Source organism: Pleurodeles waltl, chromosome 8 (assembly GCF_031143425.1).
Source record: "Pleurodeles waltl isolate 20211129_DDA chromosome 8, aPleWal1.hap1.20221129, whole genome shotgun sequence".
Lineage (NCBI taxonomy): Eukaryota > Metazoa > Chordata > Amphibia > Caudata > Salamandridae > Pleurodeles > Pleurodeles waltl.
In genome coordinates, this window is record NC_090447.1 from 1,388,029,653 (window position 1) to 1,388,047,632 (window position 17,980).

The 17,980-nt window shown below is 42.1% G+C and overlaps 1 protein-coding gene across 1 annotated transcript in view; it reads right to left on the bottom strand.

Moving 5' to 3' along the window:
* The window catches only part of LOC138248661 (pannexin-1-like), a 153,397-nt gene extending 135,675 nt beyond the window's left edge, over positions 1–17,722 (bottom strand). The window contains exon 1 of the mRNA XM_069202430.1: positions 17,291–17,722. Coding sequence (XP_069058531.1) covers positions 17,291–17,468 — 178 coding nt within the window. The 5' untranslated portion in view covers positions 17,469–17,722. The remainder of the gene's footprint in view (positions 1–17,290) is intronic.
* Positions 17,723–17,980: the final 258 nt, after the last annotated feature.

A 17,980-nucleotide genomic window follows, 5' to 3' on the forward strand; every position in this document is an offset into this window, starting at 1 on the left:
AACTAAAACACTGCTAATCAAGCCACATTACACCCTTCCGTTTTTACACAACACAAAGGCGAAGCAGACTCTGGTTAAGCCAAAATGTCTGTCTCGCATTTGATTTACAAGACAAACCACGGGCTTTGCCAGTTTTTATGGGCAAGCGGAGGAAGCCACAGAGCACTTACTAGCAGCAGTGCCGCAGCAGATGAGAGGAGTCACTCTGCAGGTTCATGGTGCGAGACTGTCCCAACAAGGGAGAAGAGTCGCCGGGTGCTCTGGCATACAACAACCGAGGGGATCACAGGATTACATCAGAGCTGTTGCACTGTCACCTACGAGGGTATCCAGGCACTGAGCAGGTGCAAGTGCAGAGCCCTGCTTGTGGCAGGTTGGTTAATTGAAAAGCCAGGTCTTCTGCTTCTTGTAGAACTCAAGAAGAGAGGATAAGGCTCTGACGTAGAGAGGGAGATCGCTCCAGATTTCAGGAGTGATGTCTCCTGAGCTAGTTCTGTTCATGCCTGGGGTGTTGGAGAGTAGGGAGTCCTGCGGAGCAGAGGTGTCTGGATGGTTGGTGGAAAAGAGATGGAACATTTCAGGTCAGTGGGGTCGGAGTTGTGGAGTGCCTTGAATGTGTGTGTGAGAAGTTTGCATTCAGTGTGTTTGTGTACTGATAGCCAGTGTAGTCCCCCGAGGTGTGGTGTAACGTGACCTTTGTGTGGGAGGCTGAGGATGAGTCGGGCTGCTCAGTTCTAGATGGTCCGAAGTCTTCCAGTGAGTTGCTTGCCGATCCCGGCATAAAGAGTGTTCCCATTGTTAAACTCTAGGGCATCTGTGACAGTTTTTCCTCTGTTGCTTGGGAGCCATTTCAAGAACTTCCTCAGCATCTTCAGGGTGTGGAAGCAGGATGCAGTAACTGTATTGACTTGTACGGTCATGGCCAGTTTGCTGTTGATGATTATTGCAGGGTTTGTGGCCTGGGTTCTGAGTGTGGGTCCGAGTTTGGCAGCCACCAGTTGGAGGCCCATAGGGAGGTGTTCTTGCCGAAGACCACTATTTCTGTCTTGCCCATGCTGAGCTTGGGACAGTTGGCTTTCATATAGTTAGTCACCTTGGTCATGCAGACAACAAAAGTATTTCTTGTGTTGGGTGTCTTGTCCAAGAGGGAGAGTATGAGCTGCATAGAAGAGGATGCTGGTGTGTGTGCAGAAGACATTGGCCAGAGGGATCATGTATGTGCATTGAGGAGGATGGGGCTGAGCAATGAATCTTAATCTGTGGAGCATACAGAAAGAAAGCTGCGCCTAATGGCAGGGAAGAGGAGCATTTAAGTTTGGAATGTGTGACAGTGACTGTATATCTTTCAGAAAACAAAAAAACATAATGTACTATATAGATTTAAAATAGACTATCATGAAGTCCAATGGAGGCAGAATAATGCACCTAAACAGCCAGGAAATTAATAAATAATGCTTCATGGAGCACAAAGCGACTCCAAGGTGTGTCCTGGTGACAATAGCAAAACCATATGAACCTGGCAAATTAATATGAAGCCAACAGATGGGTTTTAAGAGCTTTCCTAAAAGAGGATTTGTGATGAATGACATGAAAGTATAAGGTAGTAGAATTCTTTCAGCAATGGCGAGACTCATAAAGAAGTGGCCTCACATCCTAATTTGGTGAACCCTGCGCACTGAAACAAGCAATGCAGAGGCACATCGAAGAGGTCTGGAGGGATGGCAATGCAGGATTCTGTTGACTTAATACTGTAGGCAGAGCTTATAAAAAGGTCCGGTGCATAATGGTAAAAGCCTGAAAAACATTCCCTTTTTCTGACAGGAAGCCAGAGTGGATCACAAAGATGTTGAGACATGTGCTCTTGCTACGGAATATCCAGGATGAGGCAGGCAGTCGCATGATGAACCACTTGAAGTCAGTTAATCAATGAAGTGGAGGCCAAAGTACAATATATTACCATAATCCAACCTTAAGGTTTTCAGTGAGAGGACCATTGCCTTGCGTGAGTAGACGGGAAGAGATGCAAAACCTTTTTGATAGAATGGAGCAGGGCAACACATGTCCCAGCAACACATAGGATCTGGGGTTAGAAAGACAGTTTGACATGCAGCTTAACAGTCAGTTTCTTAGCAGTTCTGGAGGGATCAAGAGTCGAAATGAAGTCATTGAGCCAGCAATCATAAAATCAATGCTCACTCAACTGACCGAACAATAAGGTTATGTTTTTCTCTGTATTACATTGCAGGTGACTGTCCAGCAAATAATGCAAGAAATTGCTCAAGAGAGACTATAATACTCAAGTGGCTTATCCATGATTTGATTAACAATGACTCAAGACACTGACTGAAGGGTCCTCGGCCAAAGAAGCAAATGACTGAATTAGGCTGACTCAAAGTCCACTTTGTGTCTAAACTATAATCAAGGCCACCAGGATTGTGCAATTCTGGGGTCACAGCCTTTCCCCTCAAATTATGATTTGCGGCATTCGTCACATAAGTGCGGTAACATGTTGGCATGATAAAGTAGAAGGCCTGCCACAAAGGTTAATTAGTCATCTTTCATTTGCTTAGTTCTAGATTTAGCTGTTAAACTGACACTAATGAGATGAAATATTTGCAAAGCAAGTATTAACATGTGTAAAAATAACAAACATGAATAAATACCATAAAAAGCGCTGCATTATGCTTCATAATTTGTCTTTTCTTGCAACATAATTTTGTCACCCTGCAAAATAATCTGGTGCACCTCTGCCACATAATTCCAGTGGCACTGATTATAATTTTTAAAAAAATACAAGAGGCATTGTCTTATGCCAGATTTAATCTTTCCACATCTCAATACTAAATAGTATAGATTTATTTGTACCAAATGATCCACCTCTCAACCAGGTAAACAAAAACAGAGTATACTTCAACCGAGAGCATGTCACAACCCACAGACAAAGATGAAGGTCTCTGTTAAGATTCAATATCCACAGAGTCAAGATTTGTATGTCAAGATCCTTATTTATTCAGCATCCACGTCTGTGCCAACTCTTCATTCCTGCTTCCAGCCACCTTCTCCCAACTCCTTCAGAACCCCACAGTCCTCTCATTCCATTCTCTGACATCACTAGCTCCAATGATGTCAGAGACCAGGAAAGCCCACAACACATCTCCCTTCTATAGAAATAATAACAAATTTAGTTTGAACATTACATGGAACATTGTAAACTCAACAACATAAGAATAAAAAGGAACATCAACAGAAATTACAGCTACAGTTCATAAGAATGCAAACAGAAACAATAAAATGACAAAATCATGAGTATTAGATAACCAATCAACATATAATCAAGTATTGTCCACTCATGCGATGACATCCTCAACGTATGAAGTCTTCTAAGTATTTTGGAATTGTTCTATTCCTAACACCTTTATTAAACTTCTCATTGGAATCTAGATCAGACCCACAAAGATTTCCTTCTTTAGGTGATTCATCTGATACTGGTTTTCCATCACGAAGATTTCCTTCTTTAGGTGATTCATCTGATACTGGTTTTCCATTCATACACTTAGCTAGACGCGACATGCTCCATAAATCACCTCCTTCAACAACAACAACATTTCTTTTTACTTGTACAATTTTCTTCTGACCCATAAACTTGGAGGTTCCCTTTCTTGTCCAAAAAGGTTTTTTAATGTACACCAAATCACCTTCATGCCATGACCTTTGATGGGCACCATGTCTCCTATCAAATGCCTCCTTATACTTCGCCTGATTATCAATAACTTTGCGTTGGACAGAACCCTTGTCCGGAGATGACTCCCCAAAACCCTTGTCAGCCAATAACCACATGGGATTGAGTTTAGAACCGGCCAATCTACCCTTCAATAGTCTAAAAGGAGACATACCAGTAACAGCATTGGGGGTATTCCTGTGAGCCCATAATTTCTCCCTGAGAACGTTTTTAAAGGAACATTATTGTTCATGGCAGTTTGAGCACTGGCCAACACCAATTGGTTCATTTTCTCAACCAACCCATTGGCTTGAGGTGAATATAAAGCCGTGCGAAAATGGGTGATGGCCAAATTGTTGAGAAAATTCTTCATTTCCAGTGACGTAAATTGCACTCCATTATCGGTAATTATCACTTTCGGAATGCCTTCACATGCAAAAACGTCAGTCAAAAATTCTATCACCACCTTAGTGGTAATACCACTTACACAACAAGCAGAGACCCACTTAGACATATAATCAACCAATACAATTACAAATCTCTTTTTATGAGATAGATTTTCAAATGGCCCCACAAGATCTAAACCTAGTTTGCACCATGGCTCATCAGGGATACCAATTGGAGATAAAGGAGCAGTTCTTACATTCCTGCATTTATCACTCCTTGCACAGTAAATACAATCCTTTACTATCTCATCAACCTGTCTGTCCAAGCCCGGCCACCAATAACATTCTCTGATCCTGGACTTGGTCAAATTCCTCCCTAAATGTCCCTCATGAGCTAAATTAATCAGCTTCTCATGCAAACCAAGTGGAGGAATCAATCTATCACCTCTGTATACATCCATCCCCACAATGCTCAATTCATCCCTAACATTCCAAAACGCTTTAATACTGTCCGGACAAGTGTGTAAATCAGGCCAACCTTTCACAACATAATCTAAAATAAGTGCACAATCAGTGTCATGTTCACATTCCAGTTTCCATTCTTCTTTCAACAGCTGGCTCCTTTACCCACAGAACTGGAACCTGAACATTTGTGGCATAGTCTGACAAAGGTAATCTAGAAAGAGAATCGGCAGGAATATTCTCCTTTCCTGGAAAATATTCTACATGAAAATCGTACTCAATTAGATTCTCCACCCAACGTTTGATGCGAGGAGTCATATTCTCTATGTTGCGACATGAAAACATTTGTACTAAAGGCCTATGATCGCTCCTAATAACAAATGGTAACCCCCAAAGATAGTATCTAAAATGGTTGGCAGCCCAATTACAAGCTAAAGCTTCACGCTCTATTACTGAATAACGTGTTTCTGCCTCTCTTAAGGAACGAGAGGCAAAAGCCACCACTCTCTCCTCACCATCAACCAACTGTGAAAGGACTGCACCCAGACCTTTAAGGCTTGCATCTGTGGACAACAAAGTCTTCCTTCGAGTATCAAAATGCCCCAATGTGGGCATCTCAGCAATCCTGGATTTGACAATATCAAAAGCCTCATCACACTCCGAAGACCACAAAAAATCAACACCCTTCTTTAACATAGCTCTCAAAGGCTGTACTACACTAGCAAACTTTTTAATACATTTCGAGTAGTATTCAGCTAAACCAAGAAATTATCGCACTTGATCTCTTTCAGAAGGAATAGGCATAGATATAATGGACTTAGCCAATGTCACCTTAGGCTTGATACCGTCTCCAGAAATGGTGTGCCCCAGGTAAGAGACTGTACCAACTCCAAATTTACACTTTTCTTTTTTTAGAGTTAAACCCTTTTCTTTTAGTTCTCTCAAAACTGCTCGGAGAGCAATATCATGTTCCACTTCATCCTTCCCATATATTAGCATATCATCTTGGAAAAATAACACTGAACTTAAACCCTTAAGAACCTCCTTCATTACCCTTTGAAAACATGCAGCAGCCGATGCCAAACCAAACGGCATTCTAATAAACCGGAAAGCCCCCAAAGGCGTGACAAAAGAAGTTAGATGTCTCGAAGTCTTTATGAAGTAAAACTTGATGATAGGCTGTCGATAGATCCAATACGCTAAATACTTTAGCCTCCGAGAGCATGGTCAGAGTCTCATTAATGTTAGGTAATGGTTGACGATCAACCCATATGCACTGGTTGAGGCCTCTCAAGTCTACACACATCCTAATTTTTGAACCATTATCCTTTGGAACCAAAACAACAGGGGCCAACCATTCAGAAGCCTCAATTTCCTCAATAACACCCAAATTTAACAGTCTCTTGAGCTCATCCTGCAACAGAGACAACATCAAATGAGGAACTTTTCTTACCTTATATACTACTGGTTTAGCTGAATCCTTTAGAATGATCTTATGTTTGAAACCAAATAACAAACCCAATTTGTTACTAAACACATCAGAAAATTCATTCACAATTGAAGTATCACTCCCTAAATTAGATATAGACAGAACTTGTTCCGGAGAGTTTGGGTTGAGAATAATGCCAAGATCCCTCTGATGTCTCCACCCTAGCAAGTTATCACCTCGTTTGGCTACATAAATCTTCCCAACCGTTTCACGACCTTTAAATTTGATTGTCATTAGAGAATAGCCAAATAAATCAATTTTCTGTCCCCCATAGCCTATGGGATCAATGTCTGGAGGAAGAAGATAAATATGATCATTGCCAAAGATTGTTTCCCAATTTTTATCTCCTATTAATGTGAAAGGAGAACCCGAATCCGCAAGAACTTGAACAATTTTACCATCAATTTCTATATCACATTTTGGCATAATTAACTTAGTATCACTATTTATAAGAGAATTATGAATGATAGGACCCTTCACATTTAAGATTACATCTTGAGTTAACACAGTTTCATCTACTGCATTGACCTTTTGATTCTTACAGACTTTTGCCAAATGTCCCTTCATCCCACAATTTCTACAGTTGACATTCCTAGCAAAACATCTTGGTTTATTCGCCAAATGTCCAGGACTACCACATTTGTAACATCTTGGTCTGGAATCTTTGGTCATCTCATTGCCTCCTTTCAAACGATACGTTAGCGGTTTCTGTATGACATTCCTGTCAACTTGAGTCGACACTTTAGCTACTGTTGGATTAACCAACGGTTCAGTTAAGCAACCTGAAGTGGTGTTCTTCATTTCCTGAACCCAAGAAGTAGCATGTTCTAAACTTTCCACAATGGCAACAGCTTCTTCCAAAGAGGGATTCTTAGCTAATAATGTTTCCTGAACCCTTGGATTATTTGTGCATCTCACTAGTTGATCTCTGATGAGAGAATCAGTTAAACCAGCAAACTCACAAGTCTGTGCTAAAGTTTTCAAAGCAGCAATATAATTACCCACTCTTTCATTTTTGGCTTGTGTTCTCATAAAAAATTTATGTTGTTCCATGACTATGTTTATACGCATATCAAAATGCTTTTTTAACATCATGACAGACATGTCATAAACATCTCTAGGATCTCCATCCGCTGTGCCAAGCGCAATTAAATCAAGACTGTCATAAATATTTCTGCCTTCAATACCCAAATTATGAAGAAGAATACCTTGCTTCCTTGCAGGCGAAAATTTTTCTCCACCTATCCCAATTAAATAAGATTCAAAAAGATTAAACCACTTCTTAGAATGGGTTCTCCACGTTCAGATAAGAATTGCGGTGGTTGAGCCAAACTAAGCGTAGCTAATTGAGACATTGCGTAAAAACGTAAGAGTAATAACAATATCTATAACACTAAAATGCAGTCAAAATACTGACAATTGAGCACTAAACATTAATTACCTTCCATCGAAGTTATAAATTATAAGTAAATGAAGTTAGCAGTCTAGTCGTTTGAGTATTCAACACACGCGAGATTTGATGCAAATAGCAACTTCACAGTGTTAAAAACAAAACTCCTGTGGGTATGAGGCATTTCACTCGAGATTGAAGAGGAGATAAATATGATTTTCTTCCAGAAATTGAACGCGCCATCAAGCGACTTCAAGGTGAGTTGCTGACTGCCAGATTGCTATTATTCCAAATGTTTTTCTTCACTAGGGTTTCACACGCAGTCGCGCGACTTCAAGATCAGCTGCCGCTGTTTACCGCAATGAGCGGCGGCAACAACACACAGTGCACGACGGCTTCACGCGATCAGCTGCGGCTTAAGGAACACCAGGCAGTTCCAGTCGCACGCTACGAATGTTACAGTTTAACCCTACAAACCGCCCAACTGTGTATTTCTGTCGTTGATGCCGCTAATAATATAAGAATGTAAACAAATATAAAGCAGTTCAAAAAGTATTACCAGGCGTTTCCGTAAAGTAAAAATGATAAGTGCAACGAAATACTCCTTTGTTTCTTCTAAGCACACAGAATAATAACGCTGCTCAATAGTTCAATAGTCAGTATCATGTCGGTATCATGTCATCATTGCAGGAAAACTCAGAATTGTAGATCCAAGTCATTAGTATTTAAGATACTTGTAAAATCAAAGTGTCCAGACACTGCGGTTCTTCTTACAAGCATAAGATCCATCAATCATTGGTCCATTGCACGCCAGGTTCAATGGATGCTGAAGACCCTCGTCGCCACTGTTAAGATTCAATATCCACAGAGTCAAGATTTGTATGTCAAGATCCTTATTTATTCAGCATCCACGTCTGTGCCAACTCTTCATTCCTGCTTCCAGCCACCTTCTCCCAACTCCTTCAGAACCCCACAGTCCTCTCATTCTATTCTCTGACATCACCAGCTCCAATGATGTCAGAGACCAGGAAAGCCCACAACAGTCTCCATCAATTCATGGGCTCAAAAATACGGATATGCCCACAATGCCAGGAAAAGTTTAACCCTCACAATCACTCTACCCGCAGACATTACTAGAGAGTGCCCATTCTTCCCACCTGCACAACAGGGTCTATCAATCCACAAGTACTACAAAAGGGTATCTGTAAACCAAGTTCACTTCTCAGCTCATAGAAACAGCCAATCTACATGCAAATCATTTGGTCTTTCCGTTTTCATTTTGTGAGGAGAGAGGTGTGGGTGATCTTATGACCAGTGTTATATTTCTTAACCATGTAAAGATCAAAGCGGGGGGGGTTTGTTTGTGTTTTGGATGCAGGAAGCTATGATGCTGTGAAATGCAAATCCCATGTTCAGTGCACCTGGTCAGCTGCTGACGGGAGGAGAGGGCTGCAAGCAAAAGCTATACACTCTTGGTGGGAAAAGCCAGTGAAATTACATGGGGTGTGCTGGTAACGGAATGAATAAGCATCTTGCCCACTACTGTCAGGATGTAATTTTATTACTTTGACAACAACATATCCAGGTTTGCCCATCCATTACACACCAGGGGACCTTGTGGAAGCTGTGGGAAACCAGGCTGATTCCAGAAGCCCCCTCACTTTTTGCCCCCCTTTTTATACGATACTGGTGCTTCCTGACTCAGTCTGTGCCTTGAGCACTGCTAACAAGTCCCAGGGCCAGTGTTCTGTTTGAAATGGTATATGCAAATTTGGCAGAATTAGAATGAGCTCTGACAACCTACCTTTAAGTCTGTAGTATATAGTAGGGCATCTGGGTTTAGGGACTCAAGGGTAGATAGGGCACCCCTGGGTGTACTGCTGTGGTCTCTGCTGTCATTGTAAAGGCAAGCCAGCCTTGCTGGCTGCTTTTAAGTTACAATTAACCCCAAATTCGACTTTGGCATTAAAAGTACTTCCAAAGTCTCAAACTACCTTATTTGTGCACATCACCCCTAATGTCTGCCCTAGGTGCCACAAGGGTTGAGTGCAGTCTAAATATGAGCAGGGACTTTATAAAAGATGTTTTATAAGCCCTGGTGAGGGAAAAACAGCCAAATTCATGTTTACCAATTACAGTCAAACGGCTACATAGGGAGACTTTATTTAAAAATAATAAAGTCTTATTTCTGACAGACAGGAGCTAAATATATCAAATGTGGTATCAAACTAAATATTATAATACATCCAACAACTTGCCAAGGTTGAATTTATTATAAGTAGCACAAAAAAAAGTTTTAGAACTCTTTCTAAAATGTTACAAAATTCAGCCCTGTAGTGCCCTTTCCTAATTGGTCAGCCTCTGGCAGCCTGAGCCAAGCTACCTTAATGGAGGTGTGAAGTTGCCTGCGCTGAGACAAAGGAAGCATCTGGTGGAAGGAGAACTGCTGCAGCAGATGGTAAGCGGGATGGCAGAAGGTAGCCATACTGGTTTTCAAACGAGGGATGGCCACTTGGGACAGAAACTGCCCCCATTCCATTTCCTATTCGCCCAGACGAATGTGAGCCCCAATCATTAGATTAGAAGAGGGGCTGAAAGGGGTGTTTCAAGGGAGACTTAGGCATACCAGTGGGTGGACTCGCCCAGATCTAACCTCCAAGGATTAATTTTCTACATGTTGGATTTTTAGAGAATGGTGCTTTCTAGGATTGGTTTTTGCCACACCTCAGAAGAAGTGGTCACACCAGACGGTGTCACCCTGCACCACATTTCTTTTTTCTTTTAATCTTTAAAAATATATATCTCACGTTCCCTCCTTGTACTTTGGTTGTTTTTGTGTCATTTTAAAGATACAAATATTTCATATCTTTATAAATTGATGCTGGATTTTTATTGTGTGTTGTGTTTTACTCATTTACTGTTTTGTTGATATTAAATGCTTTACACACCTATCTCCTAAGTTAAGCCTAAATGCTTGTGCGTCAAGCTACCAAGGGTTGAGTAAGGACTAACGTACTGAGATCTTGACTGGACATAGTGGGGGACTGTGGCCTATTGCTAAGTGTAGGTATCTACCTGCCCTTACCAATAACCCACTTTCCAACAACAGCCATTAGTTCAATTTTAACACTGAGCATTTGCATGTCAGTATCCTGTTCTCCTTTGTGGTAGCCAACATGATCTGCCGTCAGCTGCAGCAGTACTCGAGAGGTTACTTGGGACAATCAGTCAGTTTCCATTTCTGTAGATCTGTGCTCAAGGCTGGTTAAAGATGCTTCTAAGACACAATTTACAACGATCATTGGACGCTCCTGGGAGACTCTAGGCATTGTGACTTGTGATGGAACAATATTTGTGCCTTTTCCTAATGAGGATCACCATTGTGGTTGGTGCTGGGAGAGGATGCACACTTTCTAGAGACAGTGTACTCTTACTGGATTTGATCCTAATTGTTGAGAAGATTGCCATGTGCTTGAAGACTACATAGTAAATTGAAGTGTATGTGAGACGATTAGCCTGTTCCCTGTCTTGTAAGTTCATCTGCAGGAGGAATGAGTTAGTGCTGCAAGACCTTAGATTTATTTCAGGGATTCATGCATGTAGGTGGAGTTCCACTTGTGACTATTGTCAGCTGGGTTGGCCACAATATAGGACAAGTTTTTTTTATACGTTTGTAGCAAGAGTCTGTGTTTGGCATTGATGTTGCCACTGCCACACAATTCCAGGCGGTTTTACCTCTGAAAACGTGACAGCAAACATTAGGTGCAAGACTGTTGGTGAAAAAAGACCCTGATTCCAGTAACTCCTTGTTTGTTTAAGGAGTGGATTTCCCACTGCCTCACAAAACATCTACTGAGATGAGGTACCACAGTATGTGCCAGACTACATTTCTGAGCATGAACCACCCAACACTGGCTTTTGTGCTTTACTTGCGGCAGTTGCTACAATATGCACTGAAGATGCTTGTATGCCCTACTGCTCGGCATACTAAAACCAAGGAAGAGAATAAACGTTTGTCAGTACCCAGGTTGCCGAGATCTACTGGGATGGAAATTTTTGTGACCAATATTTGAGCAAGCATCTCTGTTTCAAGCTACTATGTGACATACTGTGTAGGTGGTTGTGTGCAGATGCTTGTGGATCTCAAGCAAATTACTATTTTAAAGAAAGGAAGTGTGATGACATGAGAGTGATTATATGGGCCTGCATCCAGGTGGCTACAATTCAGACTTTTTGGCATAGTTTACAGCCTATACTTTGTGGTCATTTCACAATGTAAATGATCTTATTAGCAGCTGTTTGTTTATTTAACAAACTACAGTCCACGGAACATACAATAAAATCTTAATTTCCTAGTAAAATTAGATGAGGTTTGTCCACGTGAAAACAGCAAACATAAATGTGTGAAATGGTTGTGAGATAGAACCGCATACCATGAGTAGCCGAATAATGGCTAAGCAGACTAAGTCTTTTGACCTTTAAACAATTATTAACATCATGAAGTCGACTTTCATTCTTTCCTAGCCTTTTAAGATATTTCTTACAAATAGATTTAGACACTGCAAAATCAGTTGCATCAAGTTCAATTAAAAGATGTTTAGCAGCATTTAATACAGCACAATAAAAAACAATTGGGATGAAATTAAGAAGGTCACTGTAAACAAGACTCTTAACAAAAACTGATTGCTTGTTTTTCAGATTTGCTACAAGTGCGGATACTGATCATATACCTGGAAAAATAAACCGATGTTGTCTAACTCTAGTTGTAGCACCTCGCCGGAAGTTTTTCCTGATCATTAGGCATGATTTCTAAAGTGACCTTTTAACTATTAACAAAAGACTATAAATCAGAAATTTCATAGCATTCAAAAGCAAAAAGTTACATTCTGGTATCTTTGCTGTATACACCATTAAAAGTGAATTTATTTCCAGCCTGCCTGCGAAAATAGCAAAAAATCGTAGTAAGTCACACCAACATGTGTGGGTTTAGAAGCCTGACTTTTATACTAATTTTTTAGTAGAGAACTTATTCTGAATTGAAAAGCTTACCTTAAATAGGCATCTAAAGTTATCATTGTAACAGGGAGTTAAATGATTCATACTTGTCAGAAAAACCAAAATAATGACCTTGGTTTATTAAACTCAGATATTTCAAATACTCAGAAAAAAGGGTACAACTTATTATGGAGGCAAACCCAGGTTAAGTAAAAAAAAAAAAAAAAAAAAAAAAACTTTATTTTTTGGAATACATTAAACCATTCAAAGATTTTATTTCTACTCAAGAAGGAAGGTAAAGAATCACATTTCAAAACTGCAGGAGATTAGCAAAATATAATAAAAGGGGAGCTAATATGCTTCCCTGTTTCAGTCTGTTCTCCACAAAGTTTCACCTGAAGTACCCTATCTAGGGGGATTATGTAGACACGGGTACAGGAGGTCCTAGTGGAACTAGAAATAATGGATGTTCATCAGAATTTTTACAGAGGTAATCTCCAATTTGGCCTTGGCCCACGGCTGTAACTAGGTGATTTTAACCTTTGGGTCGACCACAAGCTGCCTGCTTCGGGGAAAGAGCTATGGACTGCTTGTGAGATTGCAAGTCTCAACCAACATGTCCATGACCCCACTCAGTAAGAGAGTCATATATTGGACTTTATCTTTGCGACAGAGGGTTTAATTGCGGTTAATAATCTCTCTCCATTATGCTGGACTGACCATGCATTAATCTCCTCACCTAGATAAGGAGGAACCCTGGCACTGGTTGAAGGCATCCAACTTGGGTACTTTAACCCGAGCTTGGCACAAATTGGTAAACCCTGAGTAGAGATCAGTTTTTGATTTAAATAACACCTTTGACTCAGAGAATTCTATTGAGATAAATTGTAGGCGATTTAATGAAGAAATCATTGCCAAATTGGATGACTGTATTCCCTTTTCCCATCACAGACACAGGAAGCAACCTTCTGCACAGTGGTTCACTGGGTTGAGAAGAGCTGATAAGCTGGGTTGTAGGCAATTGGAAAGAAAATGGTGAAGATGTCACACAGATATGGATAAACAAGAACTGAAGACAATTTTGGGCAAACATAAAAAGGACACTGGGAGGGGAAGGCAGAGTATTACGCTAATTCCAATTTAGCAGCCGCCAATAATGCAAAACAAAAAAAAAAAAACTCTCCATGAATTATCTAACTCCCCAATACCTGAAAAATATTATTGTCACAAAAATTATAGAGGATATTGACTCAAATTCTGGCGAGGAAAAGCACGATTAATCGGGGGAAGTAATTTCTGGCAATGTCATTTGTGCTGAAGACATAGAGTTACAACAGTCAAAGGATAGGGTAGTAAGAATCTATTTTCAACTAGACTGTTCCGAACCTATCTCAGAGGAAAACTTCCTTAATATTGCTTTGGCCACTATGTTGGGATTCCCGCTAGACCCATTACCAGCTAGACAATGGAAGAAATGGTCAGGAGAGCTTTTTCCTCCCCTGAAGACACATTGTAATCTATCACCGAGTACAGGAGAAGTTCCCAGAATATGGAAAAACGCCATGGTCCCTCCCCCCGCCACACTACTGAAAATAACATAAGCAGACCATGCCATTTTGAGTAATTATAGCCCTATTTATTTCCTACCTTATTCAGTGAACATCATGGAACGATACGTTAGCTGAGTCCTATCACATTATCTGGAAGTTCATTCTATACTAGAGGCAGAACAATTTGGCTTTAGGCCCGGTCATGGCACTGAGACAGCCCTAGTGAGTGCAGCATGCAGCAGACAAGCTACGTAGGAGAGCAGACATTGGTCAGGCCGTTATACTGGTGCTGCTTGACCTGACTGCAGCATTTGATTTGGTTAATCACAAAACTCTCCTAACTAGATTAGTCTTGTGGCTTGGGTGGTTCTGTATTAAAATGGATGCAATCCTATTTACAGGACCAGAGTCAGGCAGTGACTTTGCCCCCATACTGCTCAGAATTCAGAAGGCTTCAACACAGGGTACCGCAAGAGTCGACACTTAGTACGACCCCATTCAATGTGTATATAAAGCCACTCTTTACTCTAGTAAAAAGTCATAACATCTTGGTTCTAAATTATGCAGATGACAAACAAATGCTCATGTCACTTAATCAACAGGATGAGATTTCTTCTTTTCAATCGTGCATGATCAGTATTGTGAAAACTATGGATGAAATCTCCCTAAAATTAAACTGGGATAAAACTGAATTTCTTTGATGTGCCCCAAACAAGAGCCCAATTACACTACCCCCGGATTTTTGGCTTCTAGCTACGAAAATCGAGATGAGCTCCTCGGAGGCTGTTCGAAATCTGGAGGTTACGCTTGATTCCCATCTCTCTTTGGAGAAGCATGTGACCAAGGTGGCTGCTGCCTGTTTTGCCTTATTGCATGGCCTTAGAAAGTTGTTCCTGGTATTACCGACACAAGCCAGTTCACTAGTCACCGGAAGTGTCATACTTAGTGGGCTTGATTAATGCGATGCCATCCTTCTGGGCACACCAGACTTCCTGCTCAAGAGACTCCAAAGAGTCCAGCTGGCTGCTGCAAAATTGGCTTGGATTAGACCCTGCAGATCCTCTGCGTCGAGTACTCTTAAGGAACTGCACTGGCTCCCCACAGAACAGAGGATTTGTTTTAAAGTGATATGTGTTGCGTTCAAGGCACTACAGGGGAAGGTCCAGTACTTCTTCAACTCAAATTGCCAAGATATGCCCCATCTAGAGCTTTGCGCTCTGCTGCGGCCAACTTGGTGCAGCCACGAAGATATCGAAGTGCTCGCCTTGGGGGGGGGGGGGAGGGGGTCGAAAATCTCCCCTTTTAAAGCTGCTCAGCAGTGGAATGCGCTTCCAGTCACTGTGAAAGCGCATTCTGAGATGCTGAAATTTAGGAAAGCCCTGAAAACTTGGCTATTTCCCAACTAGACTTTCTCCTCGGATCCAGGCTTCCTTATGCTCAGTTCTTTTCTTCATTTCCAAATAGTTACTGCAGCGCCAGAATATCAGTCATGGTCACTGATGCGCTTTACAAATGTCTTAAATAAATAAATATTTCATGTTATGTGAGAGTAGTGATTGGGGTGTTAGGTTGTTACCCCACCTAAAAAAAGAAAAACAGCAATAAGACTTGTGTTTGGTTGAACTTGTGTCCTTAATCATGGGCTCGTAATGCGCTCTTGATTTTACATCCAACATTTTGTGTTGGTTGAAATATCTCTGTTCCACTGTTGTTGAGTTCATGGGTTGAAAGGTAACCGTTTGTAGAAGAAGCTGAAAGATACCCTTTTGAAGTGCTCATGATATCCTCTGTTGTTTGTTATTTGATGAGTTGAGCTTATTTTATGTTCTGTTACTGTTACGCTGTATGAGTACAAGTATGTGCCAACTTATTTTGGTGTTCCTTAGTCCTGGGCAGATGGATCATGACTTCAAAGATTCCTTTTGACTGTACATAATGTGGGAATTAATGTTTTACCCTGGTTTGTGATGTAGTCGGTTCTCTTGTCTCATTATCTCAATGAATTATATTGGAGAGAGACGTTTTGCTTCACCCACTGTACAACATACTTCCAACCATTACATTTTACTTTCTGCGTCTTAGGATGCATTCATGGATTCGTTATTCTGGGTCTCAAAATGCAGTTGAACAAATAACCCTCCGGTTTCCCTTCCTGTTATCTAAGCAATTCTCCCTACACGAGCTGGTTGTCAGAAAAAGTTCCATATAGAACCCCGCGCCCACTGCTCCTAGTGGTTCAGTGAAACTACAAGAAAGAGGTGAAATGGCAATGCTGGTCCTGAATTAATGTTACCCTACTATTAAACATATCACTAAAGCTGGGTGATCTGGAGACGAACATTTAAGAATGTTTGGTACAAGGAATACCACTGAAATTAAGAAATCACAGACATCCGATCCGCTGCATGATAAATCGCTGCATCTGACATGTCCAATTATGTTTACGACAAGAGCTGCATGTCGCGAAAGCGTCGCATGGCGGTGAACTAACGTGTGGGTGGTATCTCTGCAGATGGTGTCATGCAGGGCGTTAAATGAAAATGTACAATTGCTGCTGCCATTACGTGTATTACACTAGTGCTGAGAAGTGCAGGCACTATACCTTTCAAATTAAAGAAGTGCAGGTACTCAGTACCGGACAGTGCCTGCCCCCATTTAAAGCATGGGTGCCATACCTTGCACCTTGCACCATACTTCTTATGACCTTTTGAGCTCTGCGGGGATGGCGGAGCAGTGACTGCCAGTGACAATATGATCTGTGTAGTAACTTAAGCTTGCTACAGGGTGGCCCGATGTGGCCACAGGGGAGGGGACATTCACTCCTGTGTAATAAGGTTGCATTGTTTCTGCAGGAAGTGCTTGTTGTGTTGGGGTCAGGGGTAGTCTGCAGAGATTAAGTGTCGAGTGGAGAAGACCTCACTGAGTACAGGCGGTCCTAAATCGCATCTGGGCAGGGCAGAAGACGCTTATGAATCATTCCAAAAATCCCCCTACTCAGACGGGGACTTCTGTGATGCTATTTTCGCATTCTTCAACTTAAAACGTCTTCCACTCTAATGCAAGTAAATGCAGAAATTAAATCCTCCCCTGACTTTTTAAAACACTCGCTCTTGGACGATCCCAAAATGTTGACAGGTATCTTGGGTATTTGTTTACAACAGGGAGGAAGGGTGCATGGCCGGAGGGGCGGGTGCTATGTCTGGGAGGAGGGTGCGGAGACTGGAGGAGGGGTGGGGGGCTGCGTGCCTGCTGCTGCTGGTGGTGGATAGCCGACACCGGCCGGTCGCCCCTGACTCTTACCCGTGCTGATTTCCTGCGCGAAGGCCAGCGAGATGAGCAGGAGCGGTAGCCCGACGGCCAGGCAGCTGATGATCTTGTCCAGGGCCAGCTCCTGCCGCAGCCCCTTGTACTTGTTCTCGGACTCCTTCAGCATGAAGTCGGAGAAGACGTACTGGCTGGCAATGGTTGCGATGGCCATGGCTGCGCCTGCCTGTCCCGCGGACGGAGTACCTCGGAGAGCGGCGGTTCAGGTTGTCGCTGCAGGGGCGCTGACAGGGCATGTGCCTGGCACACACACGCTCCGCGGCGCTTTAAGAGTCCGCCGCTCCCCGCCCCTCGCTTTCACTTTCGCCTCTCCCTGGCACGCGCCGCCGCTTCCCTCCGGGCCAATCCCTTTTCCTGGTCGGAGCCTGCCCACCGTTGTCAAAGCCCGTTCACCAGGAACAAAGCCGTGTCGATGACACCCAAGCTCCGCCAAAACACGCCCCAAACAAGCCCCGCCCACCCGTCGAGGTAGATGTCAGAGACAAGAAAACATAACCTTCACAAAACCTTATTCCAAACAATTGCGAATTCCAATGTTTGTGGATTTTTTCACCCTCGTATCCCAAGTGAGTGGCAAGTTCATATCAACAGACCACAATTTATCCGACTTACATTCTAACTTAAGAATTCAAATGACAACGTGTAGCAGTATGTGCTGCAAAGTTA